This window comes from Amphiprion ocellaris, chromosome 5 (genome assembly GCF_022539595.1).
Source record: "Amphiprion ocellaris isolate individual 3 ecotype Okinawa chromosome 5, ASM2253959v1, whole genome shotgun sequence".
In the NCBI taxonomy this organism is placed as follows: domain Eukaryota; kingdom Metazoa; phylum Chordata; class Actinopteri; family Pomacentridae; genus Amphiprion; species Amphiprion ocellaris.
The window spans coordinates 40,014,648-40,028,896 of record NC_072770.1 but is presented as its reverse complement, the minus strand read 5'-3'; the positions used below and the strand labels follow the sequence as shown (position 1 = coordinate 40,028,896).

Genomic DNA, 14,249 nt, shown 5'->3' with positions numbered 1-14,249 from the left:
TCCTGGCAAAACGCGAATCAGAAAAGACGCAGGAGTCAGGAACTGTGGACATACAATAAAATTAAAAAATAATAATTAAAAAATATATAATAATCATAATAAGTTAAAATAATAAGAAGAAGAAGCTGACACCAAACTAGTTAAAATAATTTTAAAATATTTTGGTTGCACAAAGTAAATTCTGTAATTTAAACCTAGTTACTATGGTAACGTAACGTGGTCAGTTTAACCATCAGGCTTTTAATAACCGAGTATTTTAAACTAATATTTAATGTTGGACAGAGATAACAACTAAACACTAAATGCAGTTTTTAAATGACGGCTTATTAGAACCCATATTAACCTGTGAAAAAGTAATTGCCCCCCTGAACCTGATGACTGGTTTGGCAGCAGCAGGTAGATGTTTGTTCCAGCTGGGATCATCTTCTACATCCATGGAGGAACGTTGGTCCACTCTTCTCTGTAGAACAGTTTAAATTCAGTCACAGTAGATGGTTTTAGATCATCAACTGATCTTTGAAGGTCTTCAACCAGAAACTATTAGATTGAGGTCCAGACTTTGACTCGGCTGCTCCAGAACCTTCATTTAGTTCTTGTTGATCCTCTCAGAGGTGGACTTGCTGGTGTTCTTTGGGTCCATTAGTGTTGAGCTTCGGGTCCTGAACTGATGGTGGATGTTCTCCAAGAGGATCTTCTGATAGAGAACAGAATTCATGACAAGTGGTCCAGGTCCTCCAACCATCTCAGTACCACCACCATGTTCCACTGCTGGTACCATGTTCTTCTGTGGAGTGCAGTATTAGCTTTACTCCAAATGGATCCATGTCTTCCAGAAAGCTATGCATCATAGAGATGTCTTTTAACGTTTTTCTCCTCAGTCAGCCGACACCATGAAAACTATGAAAATAAAGACCTACGAACATTTCAGATACAGAGTTCCACTAAAGTGTCTCTAATTACATGGATTCCAAAAGTCTTTCAGATTAGTTTTCTGTCGTTAGACGGGTCCAATATGTGACAATATATTACAGTCCATAAAAACCACTTTAACAAATAAAATTTAAAGTCAGTTACCATGGCGCCTCTCAGAAGTTGTTTTTTGGCCACATTTCCTCTGCAGCTGGACTGCATTACCCACAATCCCACAGGTCTCCGTCAGATGAACTTTGTGTAAAACAGCGACGAATTATAAACCAAACATCAGTTTTAAATGGTACCTTCCTGAACATCTGATTTATTGTTGCTTTAATTAGTTTTAATGACCACAAGAATTCCAATATTTATGAAATGACAGAAAATAATAACTAACTAGAAACTAGAAATCTTAAAACATAATCATAAAAAGTCACCTGGAATCATAAAACATGCTTTAATCACAAACTGAAACTCTTCAATAATAAAAAAACACAGACCACATTTAGATTTTAATAATTTAATATTTATTGTCAAAAATTATCAATCTGAATATACAGTTACTAAGGCAGGAAATATATGAAAATATTTTAAATCACCTGAAACATTCAAGTCTACAAACTGCTGCAAGAAAATGAGGAGACACGACAACAACGTTAGATCAACGTCAGATCAATGTTAGATTAACGTTGGATCAACGTCGGATCAACTTCAGATCAACGTTAGATTAACGTTGGATCAACATCAGATCAACGTTAGATCGTCAGATCAACGTCGGATCAACATCAGATCAACGTTAGATTAACGTTGGATCAACGTCAGATCAACATCAGATCAACGTTAGATCAACTTCAGATCGTTAGATTAACGTTGGATCAACGTCAGATCAACGTTAAATCGTCAGATTAACGTCGGATCAACGTTAGCTCAACGTTAGATCAACATCAGATCAACGTTGGATCAACGTTAGATCAACGTCAGATCAATGTTAGATCAACTTTAGATCAACGTTGGATCAACGTTAGATCAACTTTAGATTGTTAGGTTAACGGATCAACGTTAGATTAAGTTGGATCAACTTTAGATCAACGTTAGATCATCTTTAGATCAATGTTGGCTCAACGTTAGATCGTCAGATCAACGTCAGATCAACGTTAGATCAACGTTATATCAATGGTAGATCAACGTCAAATCAACATCAGATCAACGGTAGATCAAAGTTAGATCTGCATTAGAATAACATTTAGATATTTCAGAAATGAAACTTTTCATCAATTCAGGTTGAAGTTTTAAATTCTTCGTCTGGAACAAATAAAATCAGGATTTTACTCCAACTATCGTTAATCTGATGCATTCATCTGGAAATCAGTTAATTGATCAGAAACACAGATTACAGATTGACACCTGAACAGTCAGAGGACAAGATCCTGATGAACTATTGAGTTATTGATGAGTTATTGATGAGTTATTGGTGAGTTATTAGTGAGTTATTGGTGAACTATTGATGAACTATCGATGAATTATTGATGAATTATTGGTGAGTTATTGGTGAGTTATTGGTGAGTTATTGGTGAATTATTGATGAGTTATTGATGAGTTATTGATGAATTATTGATAATGTGGTGGGTTTTCATTTAAAATCACGTCTCCTGATTGTTTTGATGGAAGACAGAATAAAAACAAAAATCTATTAAATCATTGATCAGCTATAACTGATTTATCAATACCAGATTAATGATGAAACTATTTCTATCTGAGCAGCAACAGTTTGTGTGAGAGCAGCAGCTGGAGATATTTAGTCAGTGATGGATGGAACCAGTGTTTAGATGTTTAGAACTGATCATGGAGGATGTCCAGGTTCAGTGCAAAGAGTCTCAAAGAAATCTGAGAAGAAACCATCTGCTGAGGGACGGATGGAGGATAGAAGGATGGGTTAGGGTCAGGGGAACCCTCTGGACCTCCTCTGGGCCTCCTCAGCCCATGTAGGGGTACTTCCACTCTGTCAGGGGGACGTGAGTCTCCTTCACCACCTGAGGAGACGTCCACCTCAGGACATAATGTGGACCTCCAGGTTTGTCGTTGGTGCCTTGAGGAAGAGCAGAGTTGAGTTAAACCTGATGGACCAGGTGGACCTGACCTTCACCTGGACGTCTCCTACCTGAAGCTCTGGCGCCACCAAACGGCTGCTGGGCCACGATGGAGCCGGTGGACTTGTCGTTGACGTAGTAGTTTCCTGCAGCATTCCTCAGAGCTTCGGCCGCGTCGCTGATCACCTTCCTACAGAAACAAACTCTTTAGAACTTTAGCAACGGTTCTACTGTCATCTCCACAACCAACTAACTCCACTTCTACTGGACCCAGGAACCCTCAGAGAATCAACCAGAACCACCAGGGACTAAACAACATCTAGTTCTGTGATGTCACTCTGAACAAGCACGCGTGTGCAGATGAACACGTCTTACTGGTCCTTGGCGAACACAGCCCCAGTCAGAGCGTATGGAGACGTTCTGTCAATCAGCTGCAGAACCTTCTGGTAGTCCTTCTCTGGATAGACGTAAACGGTGAGGACCGGCCCGAAGATCTCCTACAGAACAGGACAGAACGTAGAACCAGAACAACGTAGAACCAGAACAGGACAGAACGTAGAACCAGAACAACGTAGAACCAGAACAGGACAGAACGTAGAACCAGAACAAGGTAAAACCAGAGCAGAACATAGAACCAGAACAAGGCAGAACCAGACCAGGACAGAACGTAGAACCAGAACAACGTAGAACCAGAACAGAACATAAACCAGACCAGAACACAGAACCAGAACAGAACAGGACAGGACAGGACAGAACAGGACAGAACAGAACAGAACGAGGAACGTAGAATGAAGTGATTTAGATAAAACACGTTTAGTTCATGTTTCTCCAGGTTCTGGCTGATTAATGATGTCATCTGTTGCTGAACAGAACAATTGGACCTTCGGAGAACCTGTACCTCATTCATGATGGCGTCCTGAGGGTCTCGGGTCTCGATGATGGTCGGTTCCACAAAGTAACCCTTGGAGTCGTCACAGGTTCCTCCAGAGATTACCGCCAGGTTTGAAGAGGACTTGGCGTGCTCCAGCCACCTCTTTATCCGAGCAAAGGACTGCAGAGAAGACCCCGGTTAGACCAGAACCAGATCAGAACCAGACCCAGACCAGAATGCCTCCATAACCCAGACCAGAACCCCTCCAGAACCAGACCCAGCGTACCTTGTCATCGATCACAGCAGAGAAGAAGGTGCTGAAGTCCTCCACTGGCTGCCAGAAGAACACAAGTCATGAATCATCAGCTGTTCTGACCCGCTTTAACTCTGGATGAGTCCAGATGTCCTCCAGAGGGACTGGATGAGTCCAGTCAGTCTGCTCTGGAGGACATCTACCAGATATTTGGACCTTCAAGCTCCTCACAAAACTACTCTGTTCTCCTTCTGATTTATATCAAGTCGTTCAATGTTTGACCAAATGATCAACCTGAAAATAACCAGACTGTTTGAAAAATACATCATCTGTCTGTCTGTCCACCTGTCTGTCTGTCTGTACATCTGTCTCTCTGTCCTCCTGTCTGTCTGTCTCTCTGTCCATCCTTCTGTCCTCCTGTCTGTCTCTCTGTCCACCTGTCTGTCCCCCTGTCTGTCTGTCTCTCTGTCCTCCTGTCTGTCTGTCCGTCTGTCCACCTGTCTGTCTGTCTGTCTCTCTGTCCTCCTGTCTGTCTGTCTGTCCATCCGTCCACCTGTCTGTATGTCTGTCTGTCTGTGTCTCTGTCCACCTGTCTGTCCTCTGTTTGTCCACCTGTCTGTCTCTCTGTCCACCTGTCTCTCTGTCCCCCTGTCTGTCTGTCCCACTGTCTGTCCACCTGTCTGTCTCTCTGTCCACCTGTCTGTCTGTCCACTCACGTCTCCCACTCTGACGTCTCTGAGGACGTCCACCATCTTCTGTCTGATCTGGGGCCACAGGCTGTTGGGGACGTACATCCTGGAACAGGCCGAACATTTCTGACCTCCAAACTCGAAGGCTGAGCGGATGGTTCCCATGACGACGCTCTGGACGTCGGCGGATGAGTGGACGAAGTGGAAATTCTTCCCTCCGCATTCTGAGGAGGAACAGAGCAGCTGGTCAGAGCAGGAACACCAGATCTTTGTAGAAGGTCGTCTGGAGACTCTTTATGAAGGTTAGCTTCAACAGAAACCTCTCAGGAGCTATGAATGGTTAAAACCTGAACTAGAACCTGAACTAGAACCTGAACTAGAACCCGAACTAGACCCCGAAGTAGAACCTGAACTAAAACCTGAACTAACCCCTGAATTAAAACCTGAATTAAAACCTGAACTAGAACCTGAACTAGAACCTGAATTAAAACCTGAATTAAAACCTGAACTAGAACCTGAACTAAAACCTGAACTAAAACCTGAACTAGAACCTGAATTAAAATCTGAACTAAAACCTGAACTCGACCCTGAATTAAAACCTGAACTAGACCTGAATTAAAACCTGAACTAGAATCTGAATTAAAACCTGAACTAAAACCTGAACTAGAACCTGAATTAAAACCTGAACTAAAACCTGAACTAGAACCTGAATTAAAACCTGAACTAAAACCTGAACTAGAACCTAAATTAAAACCTGAACTAGAACCTGAATTAAAACCTGAACTAGAATCTGAATTAAAACCTGAACTAAAACCTGAACTAGACCCTGAATTAAAACCTGAACTAGAACCCGAACTAGAACCTGAATTAAAACCTGAACTAGAACCTGACGTTTCCTCATCATGTCATGGATTCACCATCTGTAACGTTGGCAAGCCTTGAAAACATGAGAACAGTTGATTCGTCTGTAAAGCTCCACCTTTAACCACAGATGAACCAAAAATTGATCCTCAGAAGACAGAACAACACAAACCAAACATTATGAAATACTGGGTCTTAGTAAAGGATCATTGTTTCAGTTTCACTTTGAGCAGGATGCACGAGCTGAAGCACAAACACGAAACTATCAGGAGACCGTCTGATCCAAGAACACCGGGTCCCAAAGGCTGGTTCTCCCACTGGACAACATGTTTGATGGGTTCCACCTGGTCCATCAGGTTCTATCTGGTTGTTGGTCTGGTCCAACTGTCAGGTCCCAGGAGATAAAGTTCTGCTTGACCAACACGCATCAAACTAACAACTAGATGTTGGAATCGTTGTTACCATGGCCCAGAGTCAGGAAGGAGAACCTCCTCCATCAGAGTCTGAGATTCATGAACAGATCATTGGTCTTCTAAATGCAGGAGAAACTGGTCATCAGGAAGCTGAAGCCCTCAGCAGAAGTTTCCTCTGAGAGCAGAAGTTTCCTCTGGGAGCAGAAGTGGTGGTAAAGGTTCAACCAAGGAGGATCCTTCAAAGACTCGCCTTGCTCAGGACGTTCATCTGGACTAAGAACCAAGGATCTGATGAGAAGGCTGACGGTAGAAGTCACCAGTCATGGTGAAGACTCAGTCAGAGGCTGAAGAACCTTGGAGAAGATGTTTCTAGGAGCTCTGAGCATCGTTATTGAACAGAAACACTGGGGCTGAAAGCTTTAAGAGGCAACGTACCTCACAACTCACCAAACTGCAGAAGGAGAAGAGACTGGCTTTACAAAGAAGTCCAGAACTGTGACTCCTAAAGACTGGAGAACTGGATCTTCTCTGATGAATGTTCTCTCTACTTACTTCTGAAACCACTGTATCCATCCAGATGATGGTGGAACAGAACCATGTTCTGATGGTGGAATCCAGTGTCCATAGTCTGGTTTGGGGGTCTATGTCTGCTTCAGGTCTCTCAGAGCTGAACATTGTTCCTCAAGGTTCCACTGTTAATGCACAATATTAGACCAACAACACTCTAGAAAAGGTTCTACTTCCTGTTTATGCCAGGAGGAACACATCAGGTTCTGTGACTGAACGGAAAATGTTTAACAGACGTTCTGGATTGGTATTTATGTAGATGGAACCCGTATGACTCAGTAATGATGTTCTGAGCTTCTACCTGGCTTTAAGGAGGAATGGAACCCAAACTGCCCTGACCTCAACCCAAATGACAACTGCTGGAGAACCCTGAACATCTTTACCAGTCCACAACAGACCACCATGAAACAGCTCAACTCTAGAAGATAGAACCATCCACACTCTAAAACCTCCTACATTTATGAAAGACCCAAGACACTGGACTTCTCTGGTCGGTTCTTGAAGACATCTTCACCTCTCCTGCAAGATGAGAGGTGAAAACATCTTGAAGAGCCAACCAGAGAAGTCCAGTTGGTTTCTCCTGAAGCTCCTACGACTACCAGGACCTGGACTCACCTCCTGCCAGCCGAGGGAAGGTTCTGTAGGTGTCGAGGTTCTGGGCGACCTGCTTCCACAGACGCTTGAAGGTCCTTCAAACACAGAGTCACAGCAGCATCAACATACAGCTCGTTAAGTCAGAAACGTTGGGTTTGTGGTTCCGGTTCTTACGGAACGCTGCCAGTGAAGTTGATGCCAGCCAGGTGCTCTGAGGAGGTGATGGCATCTCCGAACACCGGACCGTCGGCCGGGAGGAACTGGACGATGTTGGGCGGCAGACCGGACTCCCTCAGGACTCTGTAGACGGCGTAGCTGGCAGACATGGCGGTGTCGCTGGGCTTCCACAGAACCACGTTCCCCTGGGAGAACCCAGCAGCCCCACGGTCAGAAGCAGGTCCATACAGGCAGGGGTCATGGTACATGGTTCATGTTTCCATATTTCATGTCTGTTTGTTTCTCACCATCACAGCTGGCGTTCCTGCCAGGTTTCCTCCGATCGCTGTGAAGTTAAACGGAGCCACAGCAGCAACGAAACCCTGCAAAACACACACACACACACACACACACACACACACACACACACACACACACTCTGTTCATCTCCGTTACACAAACACAGACCCAAAAAACTCACTGCAGCACATCGTTTCATTAGAACATGCGTGTTCCTACCTCCAGGCCCCGGTACAGCATGGTGTTGGTGTAGCATGAGAACATGTTATTGATGGTTAGAACATGCGTGTTCGTACCTCCAGGCCCCGGTACAGCATGGTGTTGGTGTAGCATGAGAACATGTTATTGATGGTTAGAACATGCGTGTTCGTACCTCCAGGCCCCGGTACAGCATGGTGTTGGTGCTCCCGGCAGCGTCCAGCGGCTGCTGGTCCTGCAGCTCAATGGCATGTTTGGCGTTAAACCTGAAGAAGTCGATGAGCTCAGCAGCAGCATCAATCTCAGCCTGGACCACCGTCTTCCCCTGGACACACAGAGAACACCTGTCTGTCTGTCTGTCCAGGTGTGTCCTACCTGTCTGTCCAGGTGTGTCCTACCTGTCTGTCCAGGTGTGTCCTACCTGTCCTATCATGGTCTTGGCCAGGATCTCGGCCCTCTTCGGTCCACTGATGATATCAGCTGCTTTGAACAGAACCTGAGCTCGGTCCTGGACGGGTTTCAGGTCCCATTCTCTCCTTGCCGCCACTGACGCCTTGATGGCTTTATTGATCAGCTCCTAATCAGTCAGAGATGATACGATTTATTGATCAGCTCCTCATCAATCAGAGACGATACGATTTATTGATCAGCTCCTGGATCGATATAAACTCTTATATATTAACTATAACTAGTCCTGAACCACTGTCAGTCTAGAACTTAACTGACGTTCTGGTTCTGATTAGAATCTGAAACAGAACCTCAGCACAGAAACACAAATCAGAGAGTTACACAGAAACACACACACATTATCCCAGAGACCCACAAAACAACACAAAGACACAAAATGGACCAACAGAACTCACCTTGTCAGCGTAGCAGAACTTGGCCACTTTATGGGAATGATTGAAGGGCTGGAAGGAGAACAGAAAACAGTCGGTGTTACTGAGGACAAACCTCGGGTTATATTCAGTGTTACTGAGGATAAACCTCAGGATATATTCAGTGTTACTGAGGATAAACCTCAGGTTATATTCACTGTTACTGAGGATAAACTTCAGGATATATTCAGTGTTACTGAGGATAAACCTCAGGTTATATTCAGTGTTACTGAGGATAAACCTATATTGAGGTTACTGCAGGGCGCCTCACCGATAGCTGATATCTGATGTCTTTGGTCCAAACATGTTCGTCTCCGACCACACAGGGAATGTCCTCCGTCGCCCCCTTCAGGCTGTTCAATGCCTGCAGACACACACAGAATAAACACAACCTGCAGACACACACACAGAATAAATAAAACCAGCAGACACACACAATAAACACAACCTGCAGACATACACAGAATAAACACAACCTGCAGACACACGCAGACACACACAGAATAAACACAACCTGCAGACACACACAGAATAAACACAACCTGCAGACACACACAGAATAAACACAACCTGCAGATACACACAGAATAAACACAACCTGCAGACACACACAGAATAAACACAACCTGCAGACACACACAGAATAAACACAACCTGCAGATACACACAGAATAAACACAACCTGCAGACACACACAGAATAAACACAACCTGCAGACACACACAGAATAAACACAACCTGCAGACACACACAGAATAAATAAAACCAGCAGACACACACAATAAACACAACCTGCAGACATACACAGAATAAACACAACCTGCAGACACACGCAGATACACACAGAATAAACACAACCTGCAGACACACACAGAATAAACACAACCTGCAGACACACACAGAATAAACACAACCTGCAGACACACACAGAATAAATAAAACCAGCAGACACACACAATAAACACAACCTGCAGACATACACAGAATAAACACAACCTGCAGACACACGCAGATACACACAGAATAAACACAACCTGCAGACACACACAGAATAAACACAACCTGCAGACACACACAGAATAAACACAACCTGCAGACACACACAGAATAAACACAACCTGCAGACACACACAGAATAAACACAACCTCCAATTGTGTACCTTCAGCAGTTCTTTTCTCTCTGAACTTCCCTCAGTGAATCCGAGGATCGGTTCATTCTTCACCTCCACGGCTGCACAGGACGACGTCTGGAACCTGCAGACACACAACAGACGCACAACCTTCATTAACCAACAGACGCACAACCTTCATTTAGACACAACAATAATGTGTCTAAAGCTGCTCTGATCAACAACAAGCTACTGGATAAACATTGGACTAAACTGGTTTAACTGGACTAAACTGGTTAGCTGAATAAATCAGTGGCTTCAAATAAAGTCAGTTAAACCTCCAGGAAACACTGAGACCAGCAGCAGACTGGTTATTAATATTAATGGTTATTAACTGGTTATTAAGTGTTTTTAACTGGTTATTAACTGGTTATATTTCATTGGTTATTAACTGTTATTAATTGGTTATTAACTGGTTTTTAACTGGTCTTTAACTGGTTATTAATGTTATTGTTATTAACCCGTTATTAAATTCTTTTTAACTGGTTATTAACTGGTTATATTTCATTGGTTATTAACTGGTTTTTAATTGGTTATTAACTGGTTATATTTCATTGGTTATTAACTGTTATTAATTGGTTATTAACAGGTTTTTAACTGGTCTTTAAGTGGTTATTAACGTTATTAACTGGTTATTAAATGTTTTTTAACTGGTTATAAACTGGTTATATTTCATTGGTTATTAACTGGTTCTTAAGTGGTTATTAACTGGTTATATTTCACTACAGGAGGTCCTCGGTTTAACGTACGGCGTTTCATCGTTACGTCTGAACTGGTTCAGTGGAACTATTTGATGAGCAGAGCCGATGAATACTGTATGTTCAGTCGTCCTGCGGCGCTATCAGACGGCTTTGTTTCCATTTGCTGCCACATTGGATTATTCTGCATTCTAACTCCATTACAGATCCCAGCGTCAGTCAGACTCACAGTTTACATTCTGGCCAGTATTTTCCTACCAGTTGTGTTCCAGTGTGACTAATGACTGTTTGTCGTTACTGTAGTTGTACTAATCTGTAAATTGATTAATATCGTGATGCAGTAATGGCTTTGTTTAGATTTTCACTGGAGTTCAGACTAACGGAGAAAATGGACTTAGGTAGATCCGTAGGAGCAGAACTGTGGTGGAAAATTATTATATTTTCAATCAATTGAAACTCATCATTTCTGGCAGAAAACACACAAACTGAGCCTTTCATCAGTTGTGTTGTTTATGATGAGAAAACTCCACAAAAACCATCAAAATACAGAAAGTAAACCACAAAAACTAGACATGAAACAACTAAAACTAAACACAAAATGAGAAAAATTCCACACAAACAACAGAAATTATAAAGTGTCTCTAAACATGTAAATAATGAAACGTCTCCAGGACGTGGAGACAACAGGAAACATCTTGGTTCAGGTTTATTTATGAGTCCAGCTGATCGGGTCTGGGTTGTGGTCTCTGAATGATTAACCCTCCAGCTGAAGGCCTCCGGCTGGTCTGGGTTCTGCTGGTTCAGGTGTTTAACTGGTCTGAAGGTCACCAGCTGAACTTCTGGCAGGAGTTCTCAGGTTCCTTCAACAAACGACTGGACGCCGACAGACAAACAAACATCTGGTTTCTCAGAAAGTTTCCATGAATCCTGGACTCGTCCGTGACCCTGAACCGGACTCTGCTGTTGGTTTAAGGATTAGGTTGATTAATTATTAATCTGCGGGTTGTTTTCATCATGAATCAGCTGTTTTTCGTCCAGTTGGGTTGGACCTGAAACATCTGGACCAGCAGCTGGACCTGGTGGACCAAAAACTAGACATACAGAACCAAAAAACAGAAACTAAACCACAAAAACTAAACACAAAGCACCAAAAAACTGAAACTAAACCACAAAAACTAGACATAAAGAACCAAAAAACAGAAACTAAACCACAAAGACTAGACATAAAGAACCAGAAAACAGAAACTAAACCACAAAGACTAGACATAAAGAACCAGAAAACAGAAACTAAACCACAAAGACTAGACATAAAGAACCAGAAAACAGAAACTGAACCACAAAGACTAGACATACAGCACCAAAAAACATAAATTTAACCACAAAAACTAAACATAAAGAACCAGAAAACAGAAACTAAACCACAAAGACTAGACATACAGCACCAAAAAACATAAATTTAACCACAAAAACTAAACATAAAGAACCAGAAAACAGAAACTAAACCACAAAGACTAGACATACAGCACCAAAAAACATAAATTTAACCACAAAAACTAAACATAAAGAACCAGAAAACAGAAACTAAACCACAAAGACTAGACATACAGCACCAAAAAACATAAATTTAACCACAAAAACTAAACATAAAGCATCAAAAAACAGAAACTAAAACACAAAAACTAGACATAAAGCATCAAAAAACAGAAATTAAACCACAAAAACTAAACATAAAGCATCAAAAAACAGAAATTAAACCACAAAAACTAAACATAAAGCATCAAAAAACAGAAATTAAACCACAAAAACTAAACATAAAGCATCAAAAAACAGAAACAAAACCACAAAAACGAGACACAAAACATTAAACTAGACATAAAACCACTAAAATTAAACATAAACATCTAAAACTACACACAGAACCACCACAACAAAACACAAAACCACAAAAACTAGACACATGGAGCTCCATAAACTCTACAGTCCATAGAGCCCTATGTAGCCCCTGGTTCTAATCGGCTGTAAAATTAGACATGTTTTACATTGAGTCTGGTGCTGTAGAGTCTATAGCGCTCTATGCAGCTATAAACAGAGACTGTTTCTAGTCAGCTTTAAAAATTAGACATGTTTTATATGGAGTCTGGTCTGCAGGAAGTTGAACTACTTTTATGACTGAACAAAGCTCGTTAAACATCGATAAATCCTGATTCTCCTGATCAGAGTCATCGATCACATTGACAGGTGACTGGAAGCTAACAGGCTAACGGAAGCTCCAGGAGTCTCGTGTCGGTAACGTGAGCACCTACCGCCTCCAGGACCGACACGCCGCCGCCCGAACACGGAGCATCTTTCCGCCGATAAGGAGACCCGCTGGAGGAGGAACTGAGCCGATAAGCCTCCGATACGGTTGATAACCGGATCGATAACTGATCAGATACGGAGGATCGACGGAGCTGATTAGCCTCAGCGGGTTAGGGTTCGGTCACCGGGGGAAGTTCTGCTGCTTCACAGCACGGTTTATGACGTTTACCGTCGCAGTGCCTTAGATTCATCACAGGTTTATTATTTAAACGTTATTTCATCAGAACAGGCTGAACAGAAGGAAAGCCGCCAAAAATAAACATTAAAACATCCGGAGCGGGTTCACGGCCCCCCCATCAGCAGAATGGAACCTTCCAAAGGCGGCTCAGGCACTGGCCAATCAGCGAACAGCCCAAAACAGTCAGCCAATCAGAGCCCCGGAGAGAGGGGCCGCGGCTCGAGCTTCAGGTTTCACCGTTTCTCAGTGTGCGTCATTGTCCTGCGTTCATGTGAAACGTCATCAACTGGAGACCAAAGCTGTTTCTCAGTACCGAGTGCGCATGTCCGGACTACCCAGTCTGCACCATAGATACACTATATTGCCAAAATTATTCGCTCATATGAACGTAAGTAACATCCCATTCCTAATCCATAGGGTTCAATATGACGTCGGTCCATCCTTTGCAGCTAGAACAGCTTCAACTCTTCTGGGAAGGCTGTCCACAAGGTTTAGGAGTGTGTTTATGGGAATTTTTGACCATTCTTCCAGAAGCACATTTGTGAGGTCACACACTGATGTTGGACCAGAAGGTCTGGCTCTCAGTCTCCACTCTAATTCATCCCAAAGGTGTTCTATGGGGTTGAGGTCAGGACTCTGTGCAGGCCAGTCAAGTTCATCCACACCAGACTCTGTCATCCATGTCTTTATGGACCTTGCTTTGTGCACTGGTGCACAGTCGTGTTGGAAGAGGAAGGACCAGCTCCAAACTGTTCCCACAAAGTTGAGAGCATGGAATTGTCCAAAATGTCTTGGTATGCTGAAGCATTCAGAGTTCCTTTCACTGGAACTAAGGGTCCAAGCCCAGCTCCTGAAAAACAAGCCCACACCATAATCCCCCCTCCACCAAACTTTACACTTGGCACAATGCAGTCCCACAAGTATGGTTCTCCTGACAACCACCAAACCCAGACTGGTCCATCAGATTGCCAGATGGAGAAGCGTGATTGGTCACTCCAGAGAAGGTGTCTCCACTGCTCTAGAGTCCAGTGGTGGCTGCTTTACACCACTGCATCCCACGCTTTGCA

The 14,249-nt window shown here is 43.0% G+C and overlaps 1 protein-coding gene across 1 annotated transcript; it reads right to left on the bottom strand.

The window, feature by feature from the left end:
* Positions 1–1,416: 1,416 nt before the first annotated feature.
* On the bottom strand, positions 1,417–13,181 carry aldh4a1 (aldehyde dehydrogenase 4 family, member A1). The gene is made up of 15 exons (XM_023288288.3): positions 12,950–13,181; positions 9,940–10,033; positions 9,051–9,143; positions 8,765–8,812; positions 8,323–8,478; positions 8,077–8,226; positions 7,712–7,786; positions 7,422–7,609; positions 7,269–7,342; positions 4,840–5,036; positions 4,157–4,204; positions 3,898–4,050; positions 3,375–3,496; positions 3,071–3,189; positions 1,417–2,998 (listed from the first exon to the last, which is right to left on the bottom strand). Exons 1-15 carry the CDS (start codon positions 12,988–12,990, stop codon positions 2,886–2,888), a joined length of 1,671 nt encoding a protein of 556 aa, XP_023144056.1. The 5' UTR covers positions 12,991–13,181; the 3' UTR covers positions 1,417–2,885.
* Between the last annotated feature and the right edge of the window lie 1,068 nt (positions 13,182–14,249).